Genomic DNA, 13,829 nt, shown 5'->3' with positions numbered 1-13,829 from the left:
GAGGGCTTACTACTATTATTAAAAAAAATACAATAAAATAATAATAATAATAACAATAATAATGATAATGCTATTGTCATTATTATTAATATAAATTAATATAATTATAACATAATAATATTGATAAATTATATAATCAATATGAATAAAAGATTTATAAAATTACGCTAAAATAAAATTAAAATAATCAATTAAAAATAGAATAATTATTTTTGATGCTGTAATGTGTTGCTGGGCTGCTGTAACGAATTTCCAGTGTGGGATTATTAAAGTCTTATCTTCTTCCTATATCATATTATTATTATTATTATTATTATTATTATTAATAATAACAATAATAATAGTAATTCCTTAATGCTCTGAGTTGTAGACTCAGTGTGTTATGTTAACCCTCACAGCAGCCGAAGGAGGACCAGTTTCTCTCCATATTCTTCCCTTTATTTGCTGTTTGGGAGCTGCTGCTGATGGGGCATGTATCTTGATGGAAGACTGGAAGAGGTAAAAGTGTTCCTGCTGCTTTGACAACCAAAACAAGAACATTGTGTATCAGATAAGAAAATGCTACTGATGGATTCATCACACCTACTAAATAATACAGGGGTGGACAAAGTAAGAAGCATGGTAATATGACGCATGCCTTCTCATGCAACATAGAAAAGCGTCAGCAAAAACTAACCAATGACTGTAAGCTCAGACTGCATTCTTTTATTTTATATAGATATTCTTGGAATTTTGTCCACTCCACCTTGCCACCCCTAATTAATGCATGTAATAAGAGCAGCAATGGTGATGCTGATAGGGGCTGCGGTGTTCAGGGTTCATTGAACTGACGCTGCTGGGATGTGGAGACGCTCTTAAAGCCGCGCCCACGGAGCGACGGACGCGCACAGAGAGGGGAGAGCAAACTGCGTCTCTAAAACTCCTGAGGGGTCCAGTGAGATGAAACTGAGAGGAGAGCCTGGGGAATACTCAGAAACTCAGTGCTGCAGTTACCATAAGGAGTCAAGCAGGGAGATGGAGCCGCAGCAGGGTCTGGGACTTTCATAGAGAGGATTTCACTTTATTTCATCGCTATCTGATGTGGGAAATACATCACTCCACGACAACCAGGACATACACGTGAGTATGTTGTAGATGATTCTTGTATTTATATATTATTAAACATATATTTTTTCTATTAATGTCATGCAAAAGAAGATGTAGTATTTGTTACCATTGTTTGCTGTTTTTAAGTATTTTTGACATCAAACTATAATCCAAGATAATAACATAATATTCATTTGTAAGCTTTTATTAATTTCAGTTTCACCACTCAAAGACTTCTGTAGACTAATGCTGCTATGGAGAAGTTTGTCTATTATGGATACCAAAACAGTTACCTCTTTTTGGTCAGTGGGCATAATGTGGTTTATTAAAGAATATCATCTTTCCACATCAGTGAGCAACAGAGAGATGTGACCTACACAGTAGACTGCTCCCCCTCTGTCAGCCACTGTATTGCTCAAAGAACTATATATATTTTTTAGTCTTCTTATGCAAATCCATGCAGATAATTATTTCCAACAACTTTGTGCAAAGGGCTTATGTGTACACTTTTGCTTTATCTCTCTTTGGCCCCTCCAGGCTCCATGGAGCTTATCAGAAAGTGCTGACTCCTTGGTGAGGGTCAGAAAATGAACGCCTCCTCCTGCTGTGATCCTGCAGTCATCATGTATCAGCAGAGCTCAGGATTTGACCTCAATGCCAGCTGTGACTGGCTGCCTCATCGCTGTAACTGGACATCAGTGGACGGGGTGCCACGACTACCTACCTTTTCTACAGCTGCCAAAGTCAGAGTGATCGTAACATTCATCCTGTGTGGCATCTCCACTTTCTGCAATCTGGCTGTGCTGTGGGCAGTCAACAGCCACAAGCGCAAATCCCACGTCCGAGTGCTGATAATCAACCTGACTGCGGCCGATCTCTTGGTCACCTTCATCGTGATGCCAGTGGACGCAGTGTGGAACATCACGGTTCAGTGGCTGGCTGGCGACCTGGCCTGCAGATTTCTGATGTTCCTCAAGCTGCAGGCCATGTACTCCTGTGCCTTTGTGACGGTGGTGATAAGTCTGGACAGACAGTCGGCTATCCTCAACCCTCTGGCCATTAGCATGGCCCGCAAAAGGAACAGGATCATGCTGATGGTGGCGTGGTCTATGAGCGTCTTGTTCTCAATCCCTCAGGTAAGGCCAAGTGACATTGGTTTGACGAGACAGGTGATTGTAGCTGGTTTGGTTCTGTTACACACATTGACTCACCACTTGGAAGCAATTGATTCAAAGAGAAGTCCTGCATGGGCTGTGAGCTGATCTCTCTTTTGTGTTGCTCCATACTCCACACAGTATCACAGTGAGCAGGCTATAGGTCTTTATATCTGCAGATTATTGGATCTGAATGCATTATCTCAGTCTCACAGAGGCACTGAATTGAAGGCAAACCACACGTTAGATGAAATTTAAATCTGGCTTTACATGTACTCAAAATAAATTCTTATACATGCATCATCATTCTCTGCAGTTACATAAATCTGTACATTTACATAAAATGTGGCGATGCATAAGCAGAAAACCTGCTGCATGATTTAGGGGGGGCCCACAGGGTCTCGGTGTTAGGGATTAGTGGCTCTATCATTTAGTAATACAAAAACGAGAATCCCTAATCCTGGCAGTATAAATGCTTCATGGTAAACAGTGAGACATATGGCAGCCTAGCATGTGACACTGTTAATCATGTTGTGAAAAAAAAAAAGCAGACATGTGGCGATACAGCTAAATCCAATCACCAAGCAGGATGTTGATGTTGTACAACTCTGCAAAAGGGCAACATTCTGAAATGTTCATTACCAGTGTTTTTAAATAGGTGATTCAATATCCAGACAAAGCAAAAATTTAATAAGATCAGAGGCGGAATGATTACAAATGAATCTGCAATTATTTTGGTCATTTTTGAAGGAATTTTTCAAGCAAAAATACTCAACATTCGCTGCTTCTAGCTTCTCAGATGTGAGGATTTAATGTCTTTATTTGTCATGTCGAATATTCCACTACATGCACTCACTGGCCACTTTATTAGGTACACCTTGCCAGTCCAGGGTTGGACCCCCTTTTTAATTCTTGGTGTCATAGATTCAACAAGATGCTGGAAACATTCCTCAGAGATTTTTGGTCCATATTGACATGATGACATCACACAGTTGCTGCAGATTTGTCGGCTGCACATCCATGATGCGAATCTCCAGTTCCACCACATCCCAAAGGTGCTCTATTGGATTGAGATCTGGTGACTGTGGAGGCCATTGGAGTATAGTGAACTCATTGTCATGTTCAAGAAACCAGTTTGAGATGATGAGCTTTGTGACATGGTGTGTTATCCTGCTGGAAGTAGCCATCAGAAGATGGGTACACTGTGGTCATAAAGGGATGGACACGGTCAGCAACAATACTCAGGTAGACTGTGGTGTTCAAACAATGCTCAGTTGGTACTAAGGGGCCCAAAGTGTGCAAAGAAAATATTATTATATATTATTATATTGTTATTTGAGTTACTTTCTATCATCTCGAACCAGTCTGGCCATTCTCCTCTGACCTCTGGCATCAACAAGGCATTTTGGCTCACTGGATATTTCCTCTTTTTAGGACCATCCTCTGTAAACCCTAGAGATGGTTGTGGTGAAATCCCAGTAATTACTCAGACCAGCCTGTCTGGCACCAACAACCATGTCACATTCAAACTCACTAAAATCACCTTTCTTCCCCATTCTGATGCTCAGACTGAACATCAGCAGATCGTCTTGACCATGTCTACATGACTAAAGCATTGCCACACTAATGCATTGCCACGTGATTGGCTGATGAGCTATTTGCGTTAATTGGCAGTTAAAGAACAGGTGTACCCAATAATGTGGCTGCTGGGTGTATATTTGTCTTTTGGACTGTTGGTAGGATAAAATTAGTGATATGAATATGTCACCTTGCTGCATGTCCCAGGCAAAAAATCTTCCCTAGCTGATGACAGCAAAATGCTTTCCTAATACTTTTTACATTTTTAATTCCACAGATGTTCATTTTTCGTAATGTGACCATCACGTATCCAGCAAACTTTACTCAGTGCACCACCAGGGGGAGCTTTGTCACTCACTGGCAGGAAACAGCCTACAACATGTTCACCTTCTCCTGCCTCTTCCTGCTGCCGCTGGTCATAATGATTATCTGCTACACCAGAATCTTCATCCAGATCTCCGAACGGATGACAAAAAAGAACTGTAAGTTCACAGCTGAGCCTGGTGTTTGGTTGGTCAGAACATAAGGTGTTTCCAGGCTAAACAGTTGTGGGGACTTGCTGAGAGGAACTAACTACTGGGGAGTTCCCCCAAGAACTGCATATTCTGATTGCATTTTCACCGCCAATAAGAATGATGAGTAAGAACATCACAACAACACATGCCACACAAAACATCACAATAAGTGATGTAAGCAGGTTAGCAGCTGGTAAAGCAACGTCACTTTCGCTTTGATCAGTCAAAATTTCATTGTACTTCCATTGTCACGTTTTTAAAAATGTGTGGACTAATCACCATACATTTAGGTCACTCATGGTTCCTCTTGTGCTGGAAGAATACCCACTGAAATTGGCACTAAAAAAGTCCCGCAAAGTGGCGTTCTAAGAACCACGCTCATACCTAATTCTTGCAGTACAGATACAGCAAAACGGGTGTTTCTAAGAACTATGACAAAAGCTTCCACAGTACGAAAACACCTACAGATGAGTTGATCAGAAGAAGACTTCAATTTGATATTTATTTAAGTAATTTTGTTGCATGTTCACCTCTTACGTGTCCGTTAGTAACTGACTTCCTTTCCTTCCTCCAGTGTCCTCAGACGAGCCACATCTTCGCTGCTCAAAGAACAACATCCCCAAAGCTAGAATGAGAACTCTGAAAATGAGCATCGTCATAGTGATCAGCTTCATAGTCTGCTGGACCCCGTACTATCTGCTGGGTTTGTGGTACTGGTTCTTCCCAGATGACCTGGAGGGAAAAGTCTCTCACTCCCTCACCCACATCTTGTTCATCTTTGGACTTTTCAATGCCTGCCTGGACCCTGTCATCTACGGCCTGTTCACTATACGCTTCCGCAAGGGGCTGAGGAGTTGCTACCGCAAAGCCATAGTGATGTCAGACCTGGAAACTAACGTGGTGATAGCGAAATGTACTGCTACTGCTTTGCCCTCTAAAAGAGGGATAACCACTGGTGAAAAAGACAGCGGCTGTGAACAGGCTGAGGCAGAATCCTCGAGGGCAGGTCTCTGACTGTGTTCAGTGGAGGAGGAGGACAACCTAAAGTTGCCATTAATTTGCTTGGGCATTAGTCTAGTGAACGCTGTACATAAATTGTTTCCCCCCATTTTAAATAATAGACTTGTACAGTTTTTAGAGCAGAACAGTGTACGAAAGGTGGAGCAAAATGGTTTTAGAAAAGGAAAGAGCCTGTATAGATCACATTTATACAATATCAACAGTGGATAGAAACAGATTAAAATATAATAAGCATGTTTTATTGATTTTCAAAAGGCATTTGATCATGAACTCCTAGAATTATAAGCTTTACCAAACAGGGGTTAATGTAAAATTCTACCAAGCTGTTAACGCCTCATACAGCAACCCTATTGGTTGTGTAAAAGTGAATGAATGTATTACAGAATGGATTTCCACGCCCTCTGGTGTTTAACAAGGCAAATATCTATTGCTAACATTATTTACTGTCTTTATTAAGGATCTGGCAAGAGAGGTAAAACAGCTGGGGAAAGTGGTATAATGTGCATTCTTCTTTATGCTGATGATATTGTTTTGCTGTCAGAAAATGAGGGAGCTCTACAAACAATGCTGACATGTTGCTGAATGGTGCAAAGAGTTGAGACTTTGAATCAATTTTAAAAACAAAAACAGAAGTTGTGAATTTTTTGAGCATAGAGTAGTTTTGTGTTTTGTGTTCATGAGAAACAATTTGAGTTCCTTTTCCAAGATGAAAACATGTCCTTTTTACATGACCCATGCTTTATAGCAGACTCTGCAATAAGGCACTGGGAGGTATCACAGGGAGAACAAAAATGCTGAGATGTAACTTATTCTACATATTCCAAACTGTAATATGGGGTTACAGAAGATTTAAAAATAAATGAACGTGTCCAGAAATGGGCAATTTGATTTTTTTTTTTTTTTCTTTAAGACATGGGGTGGGACGCCTGTGAAGTAAGAAGGAAGGCCAGCATGATGAGTGGGTGGACCAGGCTGCTGGTTTAGCAATGAAATGAAATTATTTAAAAAGCAAACGTGGAGGTAGAAGACGTTAAATACTCCAGGCTAAATGCACACAATCATAGGTAGAGGAAATGTGGCAGAAGTTAATACTGAGAACTTCCTGTTTATTTAAGGAAGATTTAAAATGTGAAAAATATGTCAAGTGCAAGTTGCCTAAAAGTCAGAGATTACTCCTCAATTATCACACTATATTCACAAAGAATATAGTGCGAGGTGGAAATTTATTTCATTCTATACTGTCCATCATGATTAACGACAAATATTGTTTAAAAAAGTTTATTCCTGATTTACATTTGATAGCCATAGATAATATGGCTTTAATTTAATATCTCTTTGATAATGTTTTTGCATTCTCTGACTATGTTTTTAGGGCTTGGGATAGGAGAAGAAAAGTAACAATGATGGATCACTCTGACTCTGTTTTGTATGGACTGCAGTCTGTTGGTCTCTGAACTGGATCAAGTAGTGTTTGATGCTTTTTGGCACTGATTCATGTCGATGCAGATCTTGTCTTGTTTGGATCTATGTATTGTGACTCATACTCATGGGGCTGTTTGTTTGTTGTATTTATTTATTTATTCATGTGGGATATCTCTCGAAGCGTTGGTTATGGGAGGTTTATGTCTTTTTTTGCCAGATGATTATTTTTATGTATTGTGCTGCTGGATGATGGTGGCTTAACATACCATAGTGTTTGGTTTGTAATTGGTTAATGTGTGCGAATAATACTGAGAGGGATGTGTCATGTAAATGATCAGACATGAAAATAAAATATTTATTCATTTACTCATTCATCACCGGCCTTGCCATTTCAGCACTGAGAGCACAATATGATGACAAAAACCAGCCCACTTGCGAGAGGAAAATGTTGGCATTGTATGTTTCTGCAAAGGTATTGTACATTTGTACATTTCATACATATAAACGTTTCTAAAAGGGTGTAGAATATGATCTGATTTTGTCTTGAGAGGTTTAGGAGATGGTGGATGGCGTATCACCTAGACCACCGTGGACCATCAAATAACTGAACTGGCTGTGATTTAGTTAATCACTGCTGTATTTATTGCGGCTTTTCAACCCCCAAATGTGGGTGTTTTTTAGTAAGCCTTAGCTGTTTTTCCAGCAGGGATATTGTCATGAAAAGTGGTTGTATTTTACCCAGACAATGCTGCTTTTTGTGCTCCAAAAACCAGATATTTAAGCCATAACATGACATTTTTCTAACCTTAACCAAGTGATTTTTGTGCTTAAACCCAACCACAGGTTAAGCACACTGCTACATGATTACGTGCAAATGCGATGTTTCTGTAGTTTGTAGAAATGTACATTCCCAGCATGTTTTCTGGTGAATAGGTTGGACAAAACAACCTTGACACTGTAAATATACTGTACTGTAATACTGTGTAATAATGTATAGAATAAGTCTGAAAATACAAAATATCCATCACTTAGATGTGTCTTTGTGTGTGTGGTCGTGCTTGAGGCCGTCCATCTTATCTAAGGGTTAACAAACATCTTTTGCCATATCCAATATACATTCACCGGCATCCTGAAAAAGCTACAGGGCTAAATGAAAAATACAAGACAGTGATTACCAGGCAACACAGCAGCGCTGCCTGTGTTGTGTATGTGGTTACACACTGCCTGCATGTCTATTAGGAAACCTTGAATAACTCGTTCCTGAGGTTGAGAGCATTCATTTGCAGCTACCACAGAAGCTTTACACATGAATTATCCAGTCCATTCCCCTTGGAAAAAAGCAAAAAAATGCAATGTACCTCATGTCATAGAATGAAAAGCTTAATGTTACAAATGACATTAATGAGGTCTTCGTTATAGTGTCCCAGTTAGTCATGACAGCAAGCCAGTGTGTACAGTTCTAGGACCCTGAAACTGAAGCAGCTAATTATTTACTCTTGTGCTGTTAATACTCTGTGACATTAAAATGTCTTCAGTGAAGACATTTAGACTGCACTCTAGTAAAATAAGCTTGAAAAGATCAGGCTCATGTTCATTCATCATAAGCAATGGTCTGGTAATAAGTTTATTACGGGTTTAGTGTTTTTTTTTTGTTTTTTTTTCTTTATGTATGCAACATTAAAGAAACAACTGCCTGCAGTGACAATGTGCAGATAATGCAGGACAGCTGCTGGAGGGGTGACTTGTACTATTGCCTGCACTATTAAAGCAACTTACAGTGATATAAGAAATTCTTAAAGGCAAAGGCTACTTTCACAAGTGCCACCACTTCTAATTGGACTCCACTGAGTGGCTGATGTAAACAATTTGACTGCTGCTTATTATCCAATTTCTCTGGATAAACTGTAGATGTTAAAGGGGGAACTATGCCCATTTTCAGAATTCCTACATGTTATTCCTATTGTCTAAGACACTCAAAAAATATCAGTTAACATGAACAACTCTCTCCCAAACCCAAAAGCTAGAGTGCTACAATTCAAATTTGTGATGTCATCAAGTGCAAAGTCTGGAGTGGCTTCATAGAAAATGAAATGGGAAAGACGTTCTTGATGACACTGAGAGCACCCGGAGGGATGGTCTGAGTATGGGTGTACATTTTCTGTTTCACCACTGAGAACACTACAATAGAATAAAGCTCCTTTGGGCATAAAAAAGAAAACAAACATTCTGTGAGTTCACAAAATCAGGCTGCTATTCATTGTCTATGGCAACACATTCTCACTCCGACCTTGGATCATGGACTTTCCACGTCCACATATAACGTGCATGGTACCCTGAGTGTGTTGGTTGTTGACGTTCTGGGACACCGGGTCAAGTTCTGCCTGTTACATGCATTGTCTTCTTTCAAAATACACTTACTTTTTTACAGGAAATTTAACATTTACATACAGTCTCTTTCAAAATAAACGCACTACTTCGGTACAACACTGCCAATTGACGTTTTTTTCCTTCAACAACAAACGCACATGGTTGGGTTTAGGCAACAAAAGGAAGTGGTAGGGTTTAGGAAAAAAAGAAAAGGGTTTGGCTTTAGAATCTTACAGGACGCGAACACTGCTCTCACGGGTGAAAGTTGGTGTTTGTTGGACCCATCCACCCCCCCGCCACCCGTCCCAGTCGGACTTTTGCTACCTTAACTTTCGTCCTTGTCCCACTACATTTACCCCTGATGCCGCTGGGTGCCATTAAACTATAATTACGTATCATGCCGACGTTAAAAGGTGCCTTTTTTCGTTGGTTTCTTACACTGCAAGTCACTGCCCAAGTGCCAGATTTTGACGACTTTGGAGTGAGAGCGGGCCCCCTATGGAGCAGCTCCAAAGTTTACAAGTGATGACATCACAAGTTCGAGACTTACTTCTCTGGTTTCTGGCTTTGAGAGAGAGCAGCTCATGTTCACAAAAATCGACTGAACTTTCTTAGGCCATGGAGATAACATACTGGAGTTTCTAATTTAGGTGATGTTCCCCTTTAATTTCACCTGTACATCAGGAAAAAGCTGATAAAAAGTTGATGTAGTGGAGCATTGCTAATTGGTAAATATTAGCATTTTGTTTAAGCATAAAGGACTTAATTTAGTCTAAAAAAAAGTCTCCACTATGAGACTATATATAAGAACAAAGCTCAAAGAGGTGGAGCTAATGATTAGCATGGAGTTAGCATGTTACCTAATACCACATTATTGGCAATACAGTATATATACATATATAACATGGAACTGTGACGATTCTGTGTTGGTGAGGAATTTAATTTAGCAAAACTGTTAAACAAATTCTGATATAATCATGTCTCCAATTAACTCATTGGATACAGAAGTAACCAACTGATGTCTCCAGCTGGCATCAGGTGGCTTCAACAGCTCAGACTCTTAAAATTCAATTAAATGAGCCCCGAAACCCAAACACACAAGAGATGAATTGCAGTGGCCATGCAGGAGACAGGGCCACAAATCAAAGCATGTTACACTCCCCATACGCCACAAGGTGAATGTCTCAAAAGCAAGTTAAGGTAAGATTTAGGATAAGCCTAATGCAATAAACCTTAAGATTCAACAGTTTAGCTATTTGGTGTGTTTGCATAACAGTTAGATGAACAAAAAGTTGAAGTTAGTTTCCCCTGGACGAACTCTATGTTAAATGTTTTCCCCCACAGATTTTCCCTTGGCCTTTCAGGTAGTAGGCACCTTTGCTTATTTCATAAAATTTCTTATTCTCCTTATTCTCCAGTCTGTATATCACCAGTCAGACATTGGCTTCTGACCAGCATGTGACTTCTGCTATGACCTTACCAGAAATCTCATGTGGTCACTTAAAAAAGGGCAGCCAATCTTTTTGTCTCTTCTCATCACTGCTCTCTGATAAGAGGGACACACAACAGTGACCAGTACGCTTTGGTGTTCTCCCTAAGCCTCCCCTGTGGGACTCACTGGCTGCACAGTGATCTATGTGTCTGTCAGAGACAAAGAACCAGAGCTGAGCAAACCTCTAAACAGACAGCAGTTAAATCTTTTCAGTCAGGCCTAGTATAACTCAAAGGGTCGAGCTAATAGAGCCGCGGATTAGGGTTTGGATATGAGGGGGGAGGAAGTAAGTCACACATGTGCAAGTCTTAAGCAAGTCCCAAGTTACTCTAGTGAGTATCAAGCAAGTCGAAGTCAAGCAAGACAAGTCGAATCATTGCTCAAGTCAAGCAAATCACAAGTCATATGACACTGAAGATCTGGTCAAACATTCCAGCTTTTTAGCTAACGTTCAACCAACCAATAATCTAATACGTTAGCTAAAATGACATATTCATGTACCTTATTGTATATTTTCTAGTTACAGATGACGTTGAATGTTATCTTGGTCACAATGCTGTTTTTCTCTTCTTACTACCGTCATTAACAACATAATCACTGAATCCAAATTTTATTACTTTTGGACTAGCACCTCCATGATAGCTGCCACGTGCATTTACCTGTTATGGTTGGCCACGTCCTAGCAGGTTGCCAGGTTTGCACAAATTGCATTAGCGATCATCCAAAACATGGTTCAAAAACAAAGTATAACTTCTCAATGTCTCAGAAAGTGATATATTCAATAAGTCAAGTCCGTTTGAGTCATCTTACCTAAGTCAGAGTCAAGTCTAAAGTCATGAATACCAAGTCAAAGTCAAGTTGACTCTTTTAATGTTAGTCAAGCAAGTCTCACGTCCAAATTTGCTACTTAAGTCTGATGCGAGTCAAGTCATATGACTCAAGTCCTGAATTGTTATGTTTTTGTTAGCTTAGAATGAGCCCTTCATATCTACATAGGAAGCAGGTCTTGTCTGCAGAGTAGTAGGCCGTGTCACTCTGCCATGTTTCTACAGTAGCCCAGAATGGACAAACCATACACTGGCTCTTGAGAGGGCCTTTTCCATTATTACGTTACCTGAAGGCCAATGAAGGTTGTCTGACACGCTTGGAAAAGGACGGGTGAGGGAAGAGGTAAATGTTAGTCCTCGCCTTACTTGTGCCAATTTTGTGTTGTTGAAGAATCATCTGAAGCTGCAGAGTTTCTGGAGTATTGAAAAGTGACGTACGGCTTAGTCCACATGGCACTGCTCTGTCTGTGTTGGCAAAATTGTACAATGTGTTACTTGTGTTTAACTAGACATGATTTAAAACACTGTACCATGCTCGAATCCCAGAGATAACTGTCTAGTTCTACTTGATCAAAACAGTTGTGTCCAAAAGTGCTGAGTAATTTGCATAATGGTCTGGTTGGCTCCGATGCCCGTGAAGCATGTCTACTGGATTCCTCTCTTTTATTGCAAATTATTTCTTGCATTATATCAACAAAATGTGTTAGTCCATTTGTTTTAAACTTGATCACATACAATTTATTTATATCTCGCACAATTCCTAAACAAAAGCCCTTTTTCAAACTTGCTTCATAGGTTTACTGTTTAACTTAAATAAATAGTTGATTTTGGAAAAAAAACACTGATTCGCTTTCTTGTCAACATCTAGCTGAGAAAATGGGTATCACACGTGTGCTTTACAGCCAGCAGCTGGTATATCTAAACATATAGTAGGATCAAGACTGAAAACAGGGGTAAACACCTAACCCTGCTCTCTGTAAAGTTAAAAAAACTAAAGCTCACTGATAGACATGTTTCATTGTGTTTGTTTAAGCCGTAAAAAAACAACAACAAAACCCTCCAAAAAACAGATGTAAAAATAAAGATTTTGTGGTTTAAGGGGAGGTAACAAATATCAAGTTTATCTGCCCAGGATGGAGTCTCCGTTATCTGTACAACACAAATTGTTGTTTTACACTATTGTAAGTGTACTGATTAAACAATTCAGATTTCACACATTAATTAGTGTTCTTTAGAGGTGGAAGGAGGCAAAAATTTTTTTACTTCGGACAGAGCCATGCTAGATGTGTCCCCTTATTCCAGCTAAGGAGCTGCTAAGCTAAGCTAAACAAAGCTAATAAGATAATTGCCCTCTGACTCTAGTTTCATACTTAATGCACAGACAGAGAATGGTGTGAATCTTCACATTTAACTCTCTTTAAGAAAGCACATAGGAGTATTTTCACACAAATTTCAAACTGTAACTTTAATTAAATGATAATAATACATCATAAGTCATGATATACAGTAGTATAAAGCAGTATATAATATCATATATCTTTAACTCATCAATACACTCTCATTTGTTGTTAGGTTCTGCTAAGTTTTCCTCTGGCTGCTGTGTTGAACAGGTTGAAGTGGATGGTCCGAGTCTCTGTCAGAGTTTCTAAGGGGTCCATGCAGAAAGAAGAAGAAAATCCGCACACTGAATTAGAGCTCCCAGTTTACTTTATTGACTAAAATGCAACGTTTTGACCCAAATGGTCTTCCTCAGGCAACTTCAAAAGAATGAAATGGCAGGTGGCAGGTATATACGTATATAGGCTAAGAGCCAGGTGACATCCCACCCACGTCATCTGTCAATCACACAATCAGACAGTCGTTCAGGTGAGCCAGGCATATAATGGCTACTTAGTATGCACGAAGGATTTGCATATCAATAAGTGCAAAGAATACAGATATACAAAATCTACAAATTGTTACTGGGGAAACACACAATACAAAAGAGACAATTTAACTATTAGAAAAAACTATTAGAAAATACTTTTTTTTTTAGAATTTTATAGAAAATGTTTTAAGATTTTTTTTTAGAATTTTATAGCCTAGAAGAAGTCCTATGTTTGTTTTTTGCAAAAAAAAATCTATAAAATTCTAAAAAAGTATTTTCTAATAGTTAAATTGTCTCTTTTGTATTGTGTGTTTCCCCAGTAACAATTTGTATATTTTGTATATCTGTATTCTTTGCACTTATTGATATGCAAAGCCTTCGTGCATACTAAGTAGCCATTATATGCCTGGCTCACCTGAACGACTGTCTGATTGTTTGATTGACAGATGACGTGGGTGGGATGTCACCTGGCTCTTAGCCTATATATATACCTGCCACCTG

At 39.3% G+C, this 13,829-nt stretch overlaps 1 protein-coding gene across 1 annotated transcript; it reads left to right on the top strand.

The window, feature by feature from the left end:
• Positions 1–1,029: 1,029 nt before the first annotated feature.
• On the top strand, positions 1,030–5,525 carry LOC126391175 (gonadotropin-releasing hormone II receptor-like). Its single transcript, XM_050045732.1, has 4 exons — positions 1,030–1,119; positions 1,624–2,222; positions 4,096–4,300; positions 4,908–5,525. Exons 2-4 carry the CDS (start codon positions 1,674–1,676, stop codon positions 5,345–5,347), a joined length of 1,194 nt encoding a protein of 397 aa, XP_049901689.1. The 5' UTR covers positions 1,030–1,119; positions 1,624–1,673; the 3' UTR covers positions 5,348–5,525.
• The last annotated feature ends 8,304 nt before the right edge of the window (positions 5,526–13,829 follow it).

Source organism: Epinephelus moara, chromosome 1 (genome assembly GCF_006386435.1).
Source record: "Epinephelus moara isolate mb chromosome 1, YSFRI_EMoa_1.0, whole genome shotgun sequence".
Classification (NCBI taxonomy): domain Eukaryota; kingdom Metazoa; phylum Chordata; class Actinopteri; order Perciformes; family Serranidae; genus Epinephelus; species Epinephelus moara.
This window is presented reverse-complemented; position numbering and strand designations above follow the sequence as displayed.

Coding starts and splice junctions, on each gene's coding strand:
- LOC126391175 (XM_050045732.1), top strand. CDS start 1,674: ATGAACGCCTCCTCCTGCTGTGATCCTGCAGTCATCATGTATCAGCAG. Junction 2,223..4,095: donor TCTTGTTCTCAATCCCTCAG/GTAAGGCCAAGT, acceptor TTAATTCCACAG/ATGTTCATTTTTCGTAATGT. Junction 4,301..4,907: donor ACGGATGACAAAAAAGAACT/GTAAGTTCACAG, acceptor TCCTTCCTCCAG/TGTCCTCAGACGAGCCACAT.